The sequence below is a fragment of the Triturus cristatus genome, chromosome 10, assembly GCF_964204655.1.
Source record: "Triturus cristatus chromosome 10, aTriCri1.1, whole genome shotgun sequence".
Lineage (NCBI taxonomy): Eukaryota > Metazoa > Chordata > Amphibia > Caudata > Salamandridae > Triturus > Triturus cristatus.
The window spans coordinates 1,123,708,895-1,123,725,539 of NC_140593.1; the positions used below are offsets into that span (position 1 = coordinate 1,123,708,895).

Genomic DNA, 16,645 nt, shown 5'->3' on the forward strand with positions numbered 1-16,645 from the left:
CACACTTGCACTCAGTGTTTATTGACAGTGCACACACAATCCAGCACTGTTACTTCCATGTATTGTGCCACCAAAGACCCACATTCAGCACACACATTCACACTCTGCACCTTTCTGTATTGTATCACTTGTAGACACACATACAGCCAGTGCACCCATTCACTATGCACATGCCGCTAAACACTACACCCTTCTTGTACTGTACTCCTCACAGGTACACATACATCCAGTACATGCATTAACTATGCACGTACTGTACAGAACCTCTCTAACCCTGTACTGTACCCTTCCCAGGCACTCATACAACCAGTGCAGAATCTCCACTCCTGCAGTGCGCAGCACTTCATACCTAACTGATGTAGGCCAAGAGTGAGTTAAGCACTCATCAGTGGCACTTTAAAAAGGTGAGTGAGCCTGAAGGCCTTACTAGTGACACAGGTAAAAAAGAGCTAGTCACTCCTAGTGATCACACTACACAGTATGCTGCCCCCAGTGCACCTGTACGGCTTAACTCCTGGTGAACGCAGTAGCTTTCCACAACTATGAGGGTAGCACATTGGTACCCCTCCCTCGTCCTGTTCAACAAGACTGCAATCAGTGAGACAATCCTATGTAATGGCGCATCCGCATGGTCCCTGTTTGCCTATGACAATAAAAATCAGCTGTAGGAATCTAGACAATAGGCAGGGGTACACGTTCATTAACATGCATTAGGACTTTTCCATCCCAACACCTGGGATTTCATAGTCTCATCTTGGGATCATGCCCAAGCCACAATTCATGAACTTCAATTTGGGATAATCAGCTGTTGATGGAAAAAGAGTACAGTTCTGACATTGCAACAATATCTTACTGTGTTTTATTTGAAAGTGGAACACATGATATGGCAATTACTATAGTGCCAAACTAACAGTCTGCAATGGCAGTGTGTATGTGTTTGGTGGCCATAGGAAAGCACCTTGACAGTGCCTATATTGCCATGACAGTTTCCATATGGTCACATCAAATTTACACTGCCTCTGTTATGCATCTTTGCCATGGCTGGTACTATATTGCCCCGAAAAAATTGCCATGCCATCAAAACTGCCATGCCATCTTCACATTGCCCATCAAAGTCCACACTGCACCCAAAAAATTGCTATACTCGTTTTTCATTGCTCCAGTTAAGCACACAGTGATGCCAGTTTTCACACTGCCCCCATAAATGAGCCATGTCATTCCTGCCAGTGGGCAACCAGCTGTGCTTCTGTGGTCTCAGTTTAAAAATTCACTAACCTATTACAACTTTTCAGAGGTATTGTGTCCAGACGGTTTTATTTTGCAACAGTCATTTTCACCACAATTCCTATATTTGGATCCCCCTTGTGCAACTAATTTCCTTCTATTCTCATCCTTGTAAACACCGATATAAAAAAATATCTGTCAGGTAATTACTCTTACAGTAGTTAGCATACTTACTTTGAAATATATTTTGCTGCGTTCTAGAAGAAGGTTCCATTTTAATGATGTTTTCTGGTCCTCAGTGAGTGCAAGAAATTCCTCAACCTAATAAAAGATGCATCCATTTACACATCGACATAATAAAAAATAAGAATCGTGATGAAGACTTTTGCAATTACATCAAAAGTAGCTAATGTATACTACTATATGACAGGTAATGGTGATTTGAAATTATGAGGAAATATAGTTAGAGTCAGTGAGTTTTATCTTCATTAAATGCCAATCCCCTTTTTAGGTTTCACATGCACAGTGGTTGCGCTGTGCTTGTGAAATCTCTTGTATTTAATGTATCTTAAATGGGGGTTCTTATCAGTTCCCATTGCCGAATTACTGTGCTCATTTGCTTTTGTGTGGAACTTTTTTTTTTTACTTCCCCTGGCTGCGCACATTTACGAAACTAAAGCCGTTCATACTGTTTAAGACCCATTCACTGTTAAGATAAGATCTCTTCCCACGGAAAGGCAGACGGCTTCTAACAGTATGCTGGAATGATTGCTTTTTATTACTTAGTTGTGTTATAATTTAGCCTTAGACTGTTTGTGGCGTTTCCTATTCATGCCTCAGTACCCTTTTCTGCCCTTTCTAGGCATTATTGGATTGATTTTTTCAACCTAATCTATTTGGGCATTATGGTCAAATTCTGAATGTTATAATAATCATTGCGCGTTAAAAATAAAGTTAACATACGAGCTATGCTGTATTTTACTGCTAAACAGGCAGCCTTAGGGGCAGTTACCTTGCAGACAACAGGGTCATGATTTGAATGGTGAGCAGGTGCAGTAGCACTGGGCCCAAAAGTTGTCAGAACTTATCTAAGAACATAATATTGCAATATTTGACTACTAAACAGGCAGTCACAATTGTAGTTACCTTACAGTTAAAAGGGACTTGATTTGAATGGTGCAGCAGGTGCAGTAGCACCAGAGCCAAAATCTCTAGGGACCCCACTAAACGCAGAAAATGTGTTAAATTGTACTACTAAACAGGCAGTCACAAGTGCAGTTATCTAACAGGCGCTAGGGCCATGATTTCAATGGTGCTGCAGGTGCAGTGGGATGGTGGCCAAACGTTGTCACAACTTCTCTAAACACCATATATTGCTATATTTAACTACTAAATGAGTAGTCACAAGTGCAATTACCTTGCAGGCACTTGGGTCATGATTTCAATGGTGCAGCAGGTGCAGTGACACCGGGGCTCAAAGCTCTAGGAACCTCTCAAAACACCAAATATTGCAATATTTTACTTCTAACAGGCAGTCACAAGTGCAGTTACCTTACAGGCAATATGGTGATGATTTGAACAGTGCAGATGATGCAGTGGCACCAGGGCCAAAAGTTGTCATCACTCCTCTAAACACCAAGGGCCATATGTAGGAAGCCTAATACCGGTCGGTAACGGCCGATTTTCGGTAAATATCCCGTTACCGACCGGTATTTAGGCTTTTGGTATGTAGGGGGCACATTTCAGGATTTGGTAATTTACCGAATCGGTAAAATTACCGAATCGGTAATTTTACCGATTCGGTAAATACCGAATCCTGAAATGAGATGTAGGGGGAGTGTGTCGTTGGTGTGGGGATTCGTTATTTACCACCAACTAAAAGTTGATGGTAAATGACGAATAGGTGTAAAAAAGCATTTTTGTGCACTTTGAAGTGTGCAATGTGGCAGACATACATGCCCTTAGGGCATGTATGTGCGCCACATGTGCACACATGGACGAATCAGGGGTGCAACAGGGTGTCAATGTGACACCCTGCCACCCATGATGATGCCTCCCCCATTACCGATTCGGTATTTACCGATTCGGTATTTACCGATTCGGTAATGGCAACTGGCTTCCCATTCATTCCTATGGGCCTCCAGGCCCATAGGAATGAATGGGAAGCCAGTTGCCATTACCGAATCGGTAAATACCGATTCTAAAATACCGACACTTACCGATTCGGTAATATTTTACCTACATTACATTTACCGATTCATAAATACCGAATCGGTAAAATTCGGTATTTAAGAATCGGTAAATGTAATTTACCTACATATGGCCCCAAATATTGCTCTTATATCAATTAATTAACTTTCATTTCATTTTTCAAAATGTTGCTATTACTCACCTGCACTATACCACTAGTAACAGCACAATATATTGCCTTTTTCTACATAAATATTTTAACAGACTTTCTGTAATTTTTATAGTGCAACTACTCGGCAAGCTACAACTTGCAACAAACAAAAGCTTATTATTATTATTATTATTCACATAAGCAAAACCTAATGCAATTCCAATGCTGGTTGTTAACCGGTCTGGGTAATAATAATGTTGTCTCTGGTTACCAATTATGCTTATATTTAAAACATTGCTAACATGATGTAGGGGCTTCGTAATGAACAGATTTGTGACAAACTTCACAGTACTAATTTTTGTTCTGGCCACTCTACTGGAAGCTAACACATCAGACACGCACTATTGTTTCTCTGTTTAATTTTCTTCATACATTTGTGGTTAAGTGATTTTAATGGTACCATCTAGGCATTTAATCTCCAGTGTACTGTAAAGTGCTGAGATTCAGAGAGAAAATATAACGCCTAAAACAAAAGTTGATTGATTGTACATCTCAGTTGAGATACCTTTCTAGTGGAACAATAGAGATTCCGTTTTAGTATCTGCTTGCGTATGCACTAAAGTGACACAAGGCAGCACAGTTCTGGGCAAGACCAGCAATGATTTTGCTCTCCGATGAACAAGTTAGTTACCATCTGTAGCTCTACTTCTGGTGTATACTCTATCTAACTGCAGATTCCTGACCTTTGTATATTCCCCAGGCATTAGAATGGATCCAGAAAATCTTGAGCAGTGCTCCTGCGCACCGGTCTGTGGGGTCATGTGGCTCACTGTCAATGTCGTTCTGCTCCCGAAGTGGCGTGCAGAGCCACATATAGGCATCAACCATGTGCACTGACGTAAGTTGCTTTCTAGGCTGACCACGTCCACAGGCGCAGATCCCGTTAGCAAATTGGCTGTCACTAGTGTGCAGATCTCTAGACTTGGTACATTTTTAGATGGAGAAAGGAGCCCAGTTTACAGAATGGGAGCATTGGTGTTAAAAGACTGTTACCAAAGGTAAGAAACTTGTTCGTCTGAGGGATATTAACCGCAGATTCTTCACCTTCTGAATAGATAGCAAAGCAGTATCCCCTGGAGGTGGGTCAATGAGCCGGTTTAGACAAAAGATCCTGAAAGATGAGCGCCCTTCCCGAATGACCGGTCTGTTCAGGCAGTAGTTGTGTTGTGAACGTAAGAGGCAATGCCTTTGCAGCAGAATGGCAGATATTGAGAACAGGCACTTCGCATGCCAATGCAGTGGTAGCACCCTTGGCTACTGTGGAGTGAGTTTGGAAGCCTTCTGGGGGCTCCTTCTAGGTTGTTGCGTAGCAGATTTTGATACAAAGTACAATCCAACGGGAGACTGTTCTCTTTTGCACTGCCATTCCATTTTTTGCTCCAGTGAATCATAAAAAGAGTTGATCATCCACCCAGTGGGGTTTGGTACCATCGGTGTAAAAGCTGAGAGCCCTGTTAAGATCTAAATGATGGAGTCTATTCTCCTCCTTAGGGAAATGAGGCGGTTATGTTTTGTCCAACATGAAACAGAGTCACCAATTTCGTGAGAAAGGAGGCTCGAGTCCTCAAGTCCAACTAGTCTAGAAAGAAAGTTCTGTAGAGCGGGTTGGTAGAGAGGGCGTGCATATCACTTGGAGGTTGTGTCAATGTTATGGCGAGGAGGAAAACTATCTTGAGCATAAGAAGCTGCAATAGACAGGTGTGCAGAGCTTCAAAGGGTGAACACATGAGGAATGTGAGCACCAAATTCAGATCCCACTGAGGCATATTGAAAAGAGCAGGTAGAAAATGTATGTCGAAACCCTTTAAAAAACACAGGTGATTTAAATAAAGCGGGCTGACCCGGCAACTGCAAATAGAATGAAGGAACAGAACAGTAATGTTTCACTGTGCCCAAGGCAAGTCCTTGATGGTCTCTAGGGACAACACAAAAAGCAACTCTTAAGAAACTTCGGCCTGAAGTAAGTAAATCAGCCAAATACCTCACCAAGCCACAAATTTGTCTTAGCAGCAGGCGTATACCGTGTAGTGGAGGGATACCTAACTGCCAAGATGAGATCAACAACCTAAGGAGGGAAGCCGATTACAGTCAACTGCTGTAGCACAAACTCTAAGCACTGAGGAGAAGATTTTCCAGGCCCAGGTTCAAGACCTTGCCCTGCTGTTGCCATAGAAGATCCTCCTGAGGCAGCAGCCTGATCGGAGGACACATGCTCATGCCCAGGATTTCCAAGCTACCACACTCTCCAGGCTCAGCCACTAAGATGATTTGGGTCCGGTTGTACCAGATCTGCTTTTGAACTTGGGGCTGGAGCGGTAGCAGTTGAAAGGCGTACAGGTGTCCTGAGCTCCACTCTAGGCAAAGTTAGTAAAAAGTTAGTGTCAAGGCTCTTTCCATTTGTGATCTGCTAAGCATCAGCATCTGAGTCAGTCTGCCCTGCCGTTTAGAGATCCAGCTAGGTGGTGTCCCTTGAAAATCCCCTGATGTTCTTGCTGCTTCTAGAAGCATAGTGCCTTCTGACATATGGGCCATGATCCTATGCTACCCTCATTGTTGCAGTACCACACAGCGGTGGCATTGTGCATGAGCACCTGCGCAGACCCCTTTGATGGATGCCAGGAAGACTTTCAAAGCCAAGCAGAAGGCCCGCAACTCCAGGAGGTTGATATAGAGTCAGATTCAGTCGGAGGCCAAATGCCTCTGATCTCCACCTCTCCTAGATGGCCTCACCAAAACTGCACCATGTCCAGAATAACTCAGATTAAAGGGAGCATCTGAACAGTTAGGTGTGACTTCAGCATGTTGATCGTGAACCTCAAAGAAGTCAAGAGGTTCTCCGTAGTCTGGGGGTTGGTGATGACTGTCAGGAGCGAGTTTGCTTTCAGCAGCCAGTCATCGAGGTAAGGTAAGACTGTAATTCCTGGCCTCTGAAGATGCTCTGCAACCACAACCATCACTTGTGAGCATCTGAGGGGCACTGGCGAGGCCAGAGAGGAGCCCAGCAAATTGATATTGCTTCCATCCCACCGTGATCCACAGGTAGCACCTGTGGGCCTAGAGGACCGGGATGTGTAGACATGGATGTGTCCTGCAGATCCAATGCTATCATCCAGTCTCCAGGGTCGATGGCAAACAAGAACTGGGCCAGAGTGAGGATTGTGGACTTGTCCTTCCACAGGGAGGCATTGAGAGGGCATAGATCTAAAATAGGATGACAGCCTATCCATCTTCAGCAGAAGTTGTTCTTACTTGTGAGGCTGGAACCCTCTCTATGGCCTCTTTATTCAATGGAGCCTGCACTTCCTGCTGCATGAGAAGGGAGTAACCATGCTGGACAACTTGTAAGACCAATTTGACTGAAGTGATGGCTTTACACCTTTAGAGAAAATGTTGAATCCTGCCTCAGCCAGGGCCTCGGAGAAGACGCTAGAGAGGTCTTGCAGCTGTGACAGCTGGGGGAGCTGGAGACTGGGCTGCACCCTGCTCATGTGGTACATGTTGTGTGTGTGTTATGCAGCCTCTGCCACAAAAGCGCTGTCAGGTCAGTTAGGCTGGTTGCACGAGTGAGTGCTGGCAGTATTGAATACTCGTACCATATCCACTGAGTGTGTGAAACTGCTGGAGGAACAGATACCTTGGGGCAGCCACGCCCAAATAGCGCACTGTGGCCCTGCCTTCTTGAACATGCTTCAAACCCAAGTGTGCCTTTCAACCAAAGAGACAAGAGCCATTGAAGGACGAGTCAATTTGGAAAGATTGGACATCCCAGAGAAGCATGCAGACCGTATCCAGGGAAGTCTCCTGAGTGTCAGACTGGTTCCAATTGCCTGACCAACGCAATCTGTAGTATCCAACCCATAACGAATTATGAATTTTGCCGCATCACGGGCAAAGTGCATGGCTTGAGTAAGGGTGGGGTGCAAGTCATCAGGCACAGCAGGCAGGACCTGAGCAACGGAATTCCAAAGGGCATGAGCATAGTGGCCCAACAGGCAGGTGGTGTTTACGGACCGCAATGCCAGGCTGACAAAGAATAACATGTGTTTCCCAAAACTTTCAAAGTGCTTGGTTTCTCTATCCAGTGGGATGATAGGAAAGGCATTGGGGTTGACCTTGCTTGTGGATGCTTGTACTTCCAAACTTTCTGTAGTTTGATGCTCTGTTAGGAAAGCTGGATACCTTGTGTTAGGGTGGTAGAGCCTCGCTAGCTGTCTAGTTACTAGTAGTCTGGAATATGGCTTTGCCCATATGTTAGGAAGAAGTCTGTGAGGGCCTCATTAAAAGGTAGTAGGGGCTCAGTATTAGCATGTCCAGGTTGGAGGACTTCGGTGAGAACATTGGTTTTCACTTCCATAATGAGCAACTGGAGGTCAAGAACCTGAGCTGCTCTCCGCATAACTACTGCAAAAAAGGCATTTTCTTGAGTATCCAGCGTAGGTGGAGAATCCAGCCCAGGGTTTGGAGAAGTATCCTACTCACTGGCATCCTGTGGTTCATCATACCAGTTTCCTTAATATAGCCATTCCCTTCACCATAACAGTCGTTATTGGAAACTGTGCCTAATACATTGTGAATGATCTGGGCCCTTCCATGAGGCAAGGGCAATGTATCAGAGTATGATGGGTTGGGAGAGGTCTGCGGCCCAGTGGGATCAGGGCACGGCTTCGGTCAAAGTCGAAGCAGGGTCAGCTCAGAGGGCACTATCAGTTGTGCTTTGTCGTCTGGTGTCAACCTAATCGATGTTGATGCTCCAGGGTCTGGCCTTGGTTGTGGCGCCAAGAACGAAATTAGCACCAAAGACCGGTGCAGGATCCATAACAGGTTAAGAGGTTGGACAACCATGTATAATTGCCTGTAGTATTGACTGTAACCGTGTGTGTGTGTGTGTCTATTTCATGTGTGTGCAGGTGTATCAATATTGTTTGCAGATGTACGTATATGCATGTCCTCCATGTGGGCCTGTACTATTGTCTGTCAGTGTAGCCCCTGTAACATATAGGCTTTTAGAATGCTTGTATTTGGTGCTGGGCAGTAGAAAGGAAACTGCCATGCTGGTTAAACAGCATCTTCACTAAAAAGGTTTGTAAATAAGACACAGATTTTAACAAACACAAAATACACAAATCACTTATAAACACTTGTAACTAAAGAACAGGTATTGGTGTTTATTTTCTTTTGGATTTCTGGAATTTACAGCTGGGTCCAGAAGTGTTAGGTGAAAAAATACATTTTGTAATCGGTCATATTCATACTATCCAAATCTAGCGTAAATGGGGGTACAGTAATAGCCTACCCTAGTAACAACTGGGCTTATACTGCAAATATTTAATTGGTGTCTTTTATAGTTTCAGAGTAAGGATGTAAAACCTGAAAGACATACTAGTTCATAACCGAGTTTCCTGCAATTTGGCTATTGAGCCATATTTGGGGGGGTCAAGCTGTAAATAATGAAAATAAACTAAATTAGCAAATAGTTCAATTATTTACCGTACATGCCAGTGCTTCCTCTGCTACGGTGCTGGACAGGCTACAACACTGAAGTGTGCCCGTATGGTCGGTAAGGTCCACTAACAATTCAAAACTAGTAACCACAGATTTCGCGTCTGAAGACATGTCATTGCAGAAACTATATGTGCATGTGTTTGACTCATCATTAATAATATACCGGCATCTTGAACTGAAAAGAGAATGACAAATTAAATAATTATTTTCGTGTTTGGACAGCACATAGGCTATAACATTCATTTCATCATCATGGTTTGCGCTACAGGTAATACAGTTCAAGTATGCAATGTGAGAAGTACCTACTAACATGTCCTCCGTTGACACATACAATCATTTGAATTTATTACTACCATTTTAACAAGCTTGTTGAAGCTAAACTATGGCATTCCACTTCCGGAAAACTTCCATGAGGTGAAGTATGGGAGCACCACTCAACTTTCAGTGCCAAGTGCAACATATTAACAATGAGAAACGAAGGCAGATAATCAGAAGCTAGAAGTGTAGTCCCAACCGTCTGGGTCAGCTGGCCCCATTAGTGCATCCAGAATTATTTGTTTTTCAGAAAGACTTTAAAAAGTTTGCTTTTCTGCTAAGCTGTCTTGCTCCATATCTTTACTTTCCTTCTGTCAGTGGTCTCACCTCGGTCAGCTTTAAGCTGCACTCATAGGGTGAAAGATTATTGTTTTACAAATATTAATTAATAATAGAGGACGTCATCAGTCTCGAAGTGCAATGCATAACTAGTGATCTTGACCGCAGCCATTGTGATTCTTGGACGCTACCAATGCAAGCAACAAACATTTCCAAAATTTACCTTTGGAACACTTGGACAAACGCTACTTGCTTGGAGGTGGAGACCTACGCTGTGCCTAACCTGGGAAGGTCAAAACTAATCAATAGTTGGCTCTGTCTTGGCGGGTTTAGTATGGAAGGTAAAGTTTCTTACCTGTTACTGTAGTGATCTGTTTTCTGTATCTTCATTAATAACGACCTTTAGCATAATTGCTATGTGTCCAGTGAATTCCCAGAACACTTTTGAAACAAACATTTTGAAACAAAATCTTTTAATATTAATGAGAAAATAAAAAATGTTTTCTATAAACAGCTTCAATCCCCTTTCCTATTTGATTGCATAGAGAAACTCAAACCTCTGCGAAACAGGACACAGTGACGATGTAAATAGGATCTAATTAGATTTACTGTGTTTAAATTTATGTTATGAGGATATACCAGAAAATCAAGCATTGAACCAGCCTTCCTGGACAAACGTTCGCCAACCCCCAAGGGCTATATTACAAAGTAAAATCAGCATCACAGAGCAGAGAAAGGTGGGTATGCCAATTGCACTAATCAATTCAATAGTTCTTTAAGGGCAACTTGCCTTTACAGTCAAAATAATCACAATGTAGGAGCATGACAAATTTCAGGAATTGTTCTTTTTCCTAAAACAGATGTTGTTGCTCCCGTTTCTCTGGGGGTGTGAGCTCTAGGACTCCCAGGGAGTTAACAATTCGAATGTTAATAACCTGAAAAAAGGTGAAAACTATCCATCAAAATCTTGTCCACATGAATGGAAGAGCAAAGTAGTCAAAACATTGCTTTCATTGTATAAGGGGGTTATTTAGAACCTGGTGGGTGCTCCACTGAAAGAAGCCCAGCTCTTCGATTCCCCCACCTCTAAATGGGGATGGGGAACTGAAAAGCTGATGGACAGGGTATCTGCCCTGCAGGCACCTATGACAAAAGGACCCCTAACATCTTCATTTTTTTTCAATAATAAATTGAAATGTGATTAACATGGAATGTGTATATGGAAGTTCACAGTTGGAGTATGCAAGAAAATCTAGTGCACCAACTGTTAGTGTAAATTAAATCTGAGATTACATTAAATAAATCTGAGATTACTTTAAGGATAATACAAGAGTGAGCATAAAGAACATCCAGCTACATATAAAAGCAATATAAGGCGCATCTATAGAAATGATTCTGGATTTCACTAAACGTTCTTGATTAATGGAGGATTATTAACATGCTTACGTGGATGATCTATGTTTCACATGTGAGCTATGCAAAGGACATGTTAATGTTGTGAGCACAAAAAAACATTCTGAAGGAGTTGATCCCCTAAAGTAGGACCAAACATATTGAAGATTCTCTAAAAAGTATTTTCAACATTTAAAAAGACCAAATAATTCAGGAAAAGATTCTTACTATGGCCAGTTATTGCAGCAGAAGTACACGGAAAAATAATTGAGACCTGACCGCTTACATTTTAGTAGGTAAGGTAGAAGGAATGCTTTCTTACCACTCAGTTCTCTCTCAAGGGATCTCCATTGAAGTCATAAGCGTGGAATAGTCCCACCCATGTGCAGGGATCCCGGAGCTCTTTTTTATAATATGTTTTTTTAAGTCTAGATGTTTGCCTTTCTTCAGGAAGTTCTGTAGAAACACTCAAGGCAAGAACATTGTGCAGCCTGTAAGGAAAGCTATAACGGCCAAGTACTTCAGTTTGCATTTTAAAAAGGGTAATCAATACCAATGTACATATATATTTAAGGCCAAATACTTTAGTAGTATACGTAAATCTCTTTCACAAACCCTTTTTTGAAAGAAGGAAAATGAATATAAAAGAGGACAGTGTAGCCCTGTAGGCTGCCATTATGTGAATAGAAACAAACAGCGTCTGAATCTTTAAGGGCCAAGAGACTACCGGTATCCCATCATGCCCAGCAGATGGCAGCTGCTTCAGTTCTTTTTGATGAGATGTAGCAGTATCAGATTGGTCCAATAGGTCTTTCATCTCCACCAGGGAGGCGGGAGGTTTGCTTATGACCTCAATGTAAATTCCTCTGAGAGAGAACTGGGATTACAGGTAAGAACCCATTCCGATTTCCACTGATAGCCATAAGCACTGAATAGAATAGCAAGCCCATCCCCACCAAGAGCGGTAGAAAAGTCAGAGAAAAGACTAATCTACCAAATCAAGCAAATACATTTCAGAGGGAGGCCTGTCCTACTTGAGCATCTATTCTAGCATCGGAATCCAAACAATAATTGTTTGTAAACTTGTGAACAGATCTCCATGTAGCCACTTTACAGATATCAGCTATAGGGACATTTCCCCATTAAAGCAGCAGTAGCTGCTTTCCCTCTAGTGGAGTAAGCTTTAGAGCTACCAGACAAAACCTTATTTGCCTACTGGCATAATAGAATGCAAGATACTATCCATTGGGATATAGACTGTTTAGACGTGGCTAGACCTGTACGGACCGGCCCATACTTTACAAATAATTTGTCTAACTTTTGGATATCTTTTGTCTTGTCCAAATAAAATTTTAAAACTCGCATGACGTCTAGAGAAGGGAGAGTACTTTTAGCAGGTTTGGAAGTGTGCTGAAAGAAAGAAGGCAAGGAAACGGTCTGATTGACGTGAAAGTCCGATATGACCTTAGGTAAAAATTTTGGAAGAGTCCTCATGTAGGAAAGTAGGATCTGCTTTCATGTTTACCCCCACTTCTTGCTGGTGTCAGTATGTTTTTTTTACTTATCTGGCTGGGATACTGCCAATTAGGACCCCAGCCACTGTGCTTCCTCCCTAAATCCGGCATGGTAAGTACTTTGGTACCTCCACAATTGGCTACTGGTGTAGCCTTGTAAGTCTCTAGTATATGGTACTAAGGTACCCATGGCATAGTTATACCGGGGATCTCTCATGGGATGCAGCATGTATTTTGCCACCGATGAGAGCCCATCCAAACTGTGACTATAAGCCTGCTGTTGCAGCCTGTGTAAGCTGGTGCTAGCACCACTTACAACAGATATACATTTTCTTATATCTGAGGTCACTACATTTAAAACCTATAAGTCACCCCTAAGGCAGGCTTTTCAATCCTGAAGGCAGCGTGCTGGGTTATAAGTGTGAAGGTGCCCTGTATGGGTCGATTCTCCAGGCTTTGTAAGTGCTGTCAGCCATTTTAATACATACAGTGGCAATGCGTAATTACACGATGGCTAATTCTATACTGAATGTGCCGAACCTGGGCATGTTTGGTATCAAACATGTTGGAATCATACCCTAACACCGTTACCAGTGTTGGAGGTATGGTTCCATGCACTGGGGGGCTCCTTCAGGGAATCCCCATGACTCCTGATAACCAGCAAATTAATGCTACTGCCAACCCCAGACATGATTCTGGCCTCCTGCTGCTGAGCTGAGCTCGAGCAGGGAAAGGCAGAACAATAGGTTTTCTGTCCACCTCCAAGACAGGACTTAGGGTATTGTGCTGGAGTGGGGGTGCTTGCCAGCACCACCAGACTGCTTTCAAGGGCACATTCTGTGCCCTTCAGGCATACTTTATTTACAAAGCAAACATAAGGAGATGATGGACGGAGTGCTGAAACTTTTCAGACACTCACCCCCAGTCACAGATCTGGGTTGAATCCATCATAGTTCTTTAGCTCACTTCGCCACCCCAGTTCAGACACAGCCAAATGAAAATCAGTCTTGACCCTGTGCTTCATGGGAACAGTCCAGCCCCAACTGCCAAGCCATGTCTTCCCTGGACCGAAAACAAGCATCCTGGGACCAGTTTCGGGCTGACAGCCCTCATCAGCCAGGCTTGCTTGAATCCAGTGGCAAAGTGAACAAGGGACCCAAGATCCCAATGAGATCCCAATTATCAAACCCCTTCGAGGTTCTCAGAGTTCTCAACTGTCCCAAAGCGGAGTCGCCTGTGTAAGTTTCCGCTCCCACCCCAGACTTTTGGTCGCTGCATGTCAGATGTGGACCAAGTGTTTTGTTGGTCCTGTAAGTTGGAATTTGCAGGGTTTGGAGCAGAGGGTTCTATTATAGTTTCCCCCAGGTAATTGTCACCGGTCCATGGCATAGCCGGGGTTATCGGGACTCCGATAGGTACCCTGATTGATGGCTGCCAAGTGCGCCGCCCAGTAGTACTTCTTGAGGTCTGGAAGCCCAATTCCCCCATCATACCAGGGCAGGACCAATTTATTCAGCGCTATACGGGCCTGTTTTCCCACACTAGCTGCCGCTGCAGCCCTTCAATCTGCCTGAAGTATTCTGCTGGGACCACATCGGGGGAGTTCTGCAGAGCATACAGAAGACGCGGCAATGCCATCATCTTAAAAAGGGCGGCTCTCCCTAGCATCAAGAGCCGAAGCTTCTTCCAACTAGCTATGTTGCGCTGTAACCTCTGTAGCGGGGGGAGTAAGTTGCGGTCATTGCGACATTTGGGATCCGCCGTGACGAAGATCCCCAGGTACTTGAAACCCACCTTCGTTGTTTGAATTGGGCAGTCACTAGGCGGGAGGGGAGGCTCTCCACTGAGAACAAACATGAGGGATTTACTCCAATTAATGGAATACCCCGAGAATCTGCCAAATACCGTAAATATATCCAAAACACTACGAAGGGACCTTTGGGGGGAAGCTAAATATAGAGGAATTTCATCTGCAAATAAAGAGATGCAATCTTCCCAGTCCTCCAACCATCGCAACCCCCGGATGACTGAATCTTTGTGGATCCATTGTGCTAATGGCTCATGGGAGAGGGCAAAGAGCAAGGGGGACAGCAGACACCCCGACTGGTCCCACGACTTAGGCTAAAGGTTGCAGATTTTTTGTGTTGACGACCACTTGTGCCAGTGGTTCCGAGTAGAGGAGCTTGACCCACCCGATAAAGCCTGGCCCAAACCCCAGTTTTCCCAGGACCGCAAAAAGGTAAGACCATTCGATTGTATCGAATGCCATGGTGGCATCTAACGAAATGATTACTGTTGCTTCCTGGACTGTTGCCACCCTGGCAAACACTCCGTGGACTCTCCTCAGGTTCAGTGCCGTGTTACGCTGGGGCATGAATCCCGATTGATCAGGGTGCACCAGCCCGCTGATGACTCGAGTGAGCCTGTTCACCAGGAGTTTTGCCAAGATTTGGGTTCTGCATCGAGCAGAGAGATCGGTCTGTAAGAGGCACGGTCACAACTGGGTTTGCCCTCTTTATAGATAGTGAGCAATGTTGCTACCCTCTGATCCGCTGGCAACTAACCCACCTTCCTACTTTCTACGAACATGGCTCGTAGATAAGGGACGAGCCTATCCGGTCTTAGCTTATAGAGCTCAATGGGCAGGCCATTCAGTCCCAGCGCTTTCCCGGCCTGCAGGTTTCTATTGGCGCGTGCAATTTTGTCATTGGTAGGATCGCTGTCTAACTCCGCCGCTTATTCCGCCGAGAGGGTAGGGAGTCGTATGTCTTTGAGAGGTCCTGAGTCAGTACCGACCAACAAGGTGCTCGATTGATATGCCTTACTAAAGTAGGCTGCAAATTCGTTCTCAATCTCTTGTGGGTCTGTGATCGCTGTACCCCCTTCCTCAACAAAATCCGGAACCAGCCTACTTGCCATTTCTTTTTTATCAAGCCATGCCAGCAGTTTCCCCGCGTTGTCCCCCAATTCGTACACTCTCCCGTCCCTCATGTCTTTACTCTGTCTGTGGCTATGGCCTTGTACTTGTCTCTCTTCAATTGTAAGGTATGGAGTTTCTCCTGGTCGTCCTCTACCCCAAGGTCTTCCTCTCGCTGGACCTCAACCAGTTCTTTCTGTTTCTCTTTCTTTACCCCTGCTATTAGAGAAAGTGCTTGCCCCCATATGTCTGTCTTAAAAGCTTCCCATAATATTAACGGGGAGTCCACCGTGCCCTCGTTTTCTTGGAAGTAGTTTTCTAGGGTCTGAAGGAGAGCTTGTTTAACTACCGGGTTACGGAGGTACCATGGGTTTATGTGGGCGATTCACCCCACTCTAGCAGTTCCTAGGACCAAGTGGGTCCATTGCGGGGAGTGGTCTGAAATGCTGCGGGCCATGTGCTTGATTTCACGGATATTAGCGATTTGTGACGCAGGCACCAGCAGGTAGTCTATACGAGACAGGCTATTGTGTCCTCCTGAGTGAAAGGTGTACTGGTAGTCCTTTAGGTGGTACGCCCGCTGTACGTCAGGCAGCCCCAGGGCATCTAAAAAATTTGGGAGCCAGCAAAGAGAAGGCATTATGTCACGGGCGGGTAGCGATCCCATTCTCCCGAGACCACTACTTTACTTTCCCTCCAGTCGGAGGCCCTCCGGGAGGGAAAGTAAAATTGAACCTATGTCTTTGAATGTGATGTTCTGAAGGCTTGGTGGTACATAAACAGACATTAAGGTCAGCGTGATCCCCTCCCACTGTCCCGTGACCACTGTGTATCTACCTCTGTCATCAGCCCATACTGCTTGAATGGAGAAGGGAAAATATTTGCATGGGCAACTAATTTGTATCTCCATCTACTCAGCGCTCTACAGGAGTGTCCCATTAGGTGTGTTTTTTGGAGGAGCACTATGTCCGGGGAATGTCTTTTAATATACACCTTTTGATTTTGTCCCCCAACCCGTTGACGTTCCAGCTCAACAAATTCAGGCTTTTATCCCAGTGTGTACTCATGTAGATCACATTGATTCCCACCTCCCTCTCGATT

The 16,645-nt window shown here is 44.3% G+C and overlaps 1 protein-coding gene across 1 annotated transcript in view; it reads right to left on the bottom strand.

Moving 5' to 3' along the window:
- MEIOB (meiosis specific with OB-fold) overlaps positions 1–16,645 on the bottom strand; it is an 877,351-nt gene that overhangs the window by 85,923 nt on the left and 774,783 nt on the right. The window contains exons 12-13 of the mRNA XM_085629370.1: positions 9,113–9,302; positions 1,459–1,545 (exon numbers count right to left, since the gene is read on the bottom strand). Coding sequence (XP_085485496.1) covers positions 1,459–1,545; positions 9,113–9,302 — 277 coding nt within the window. The remainder of the gene's footprint in view (positions 1–1,458; positions 1,546–9,112; positions 9,303–16,645) is intronic.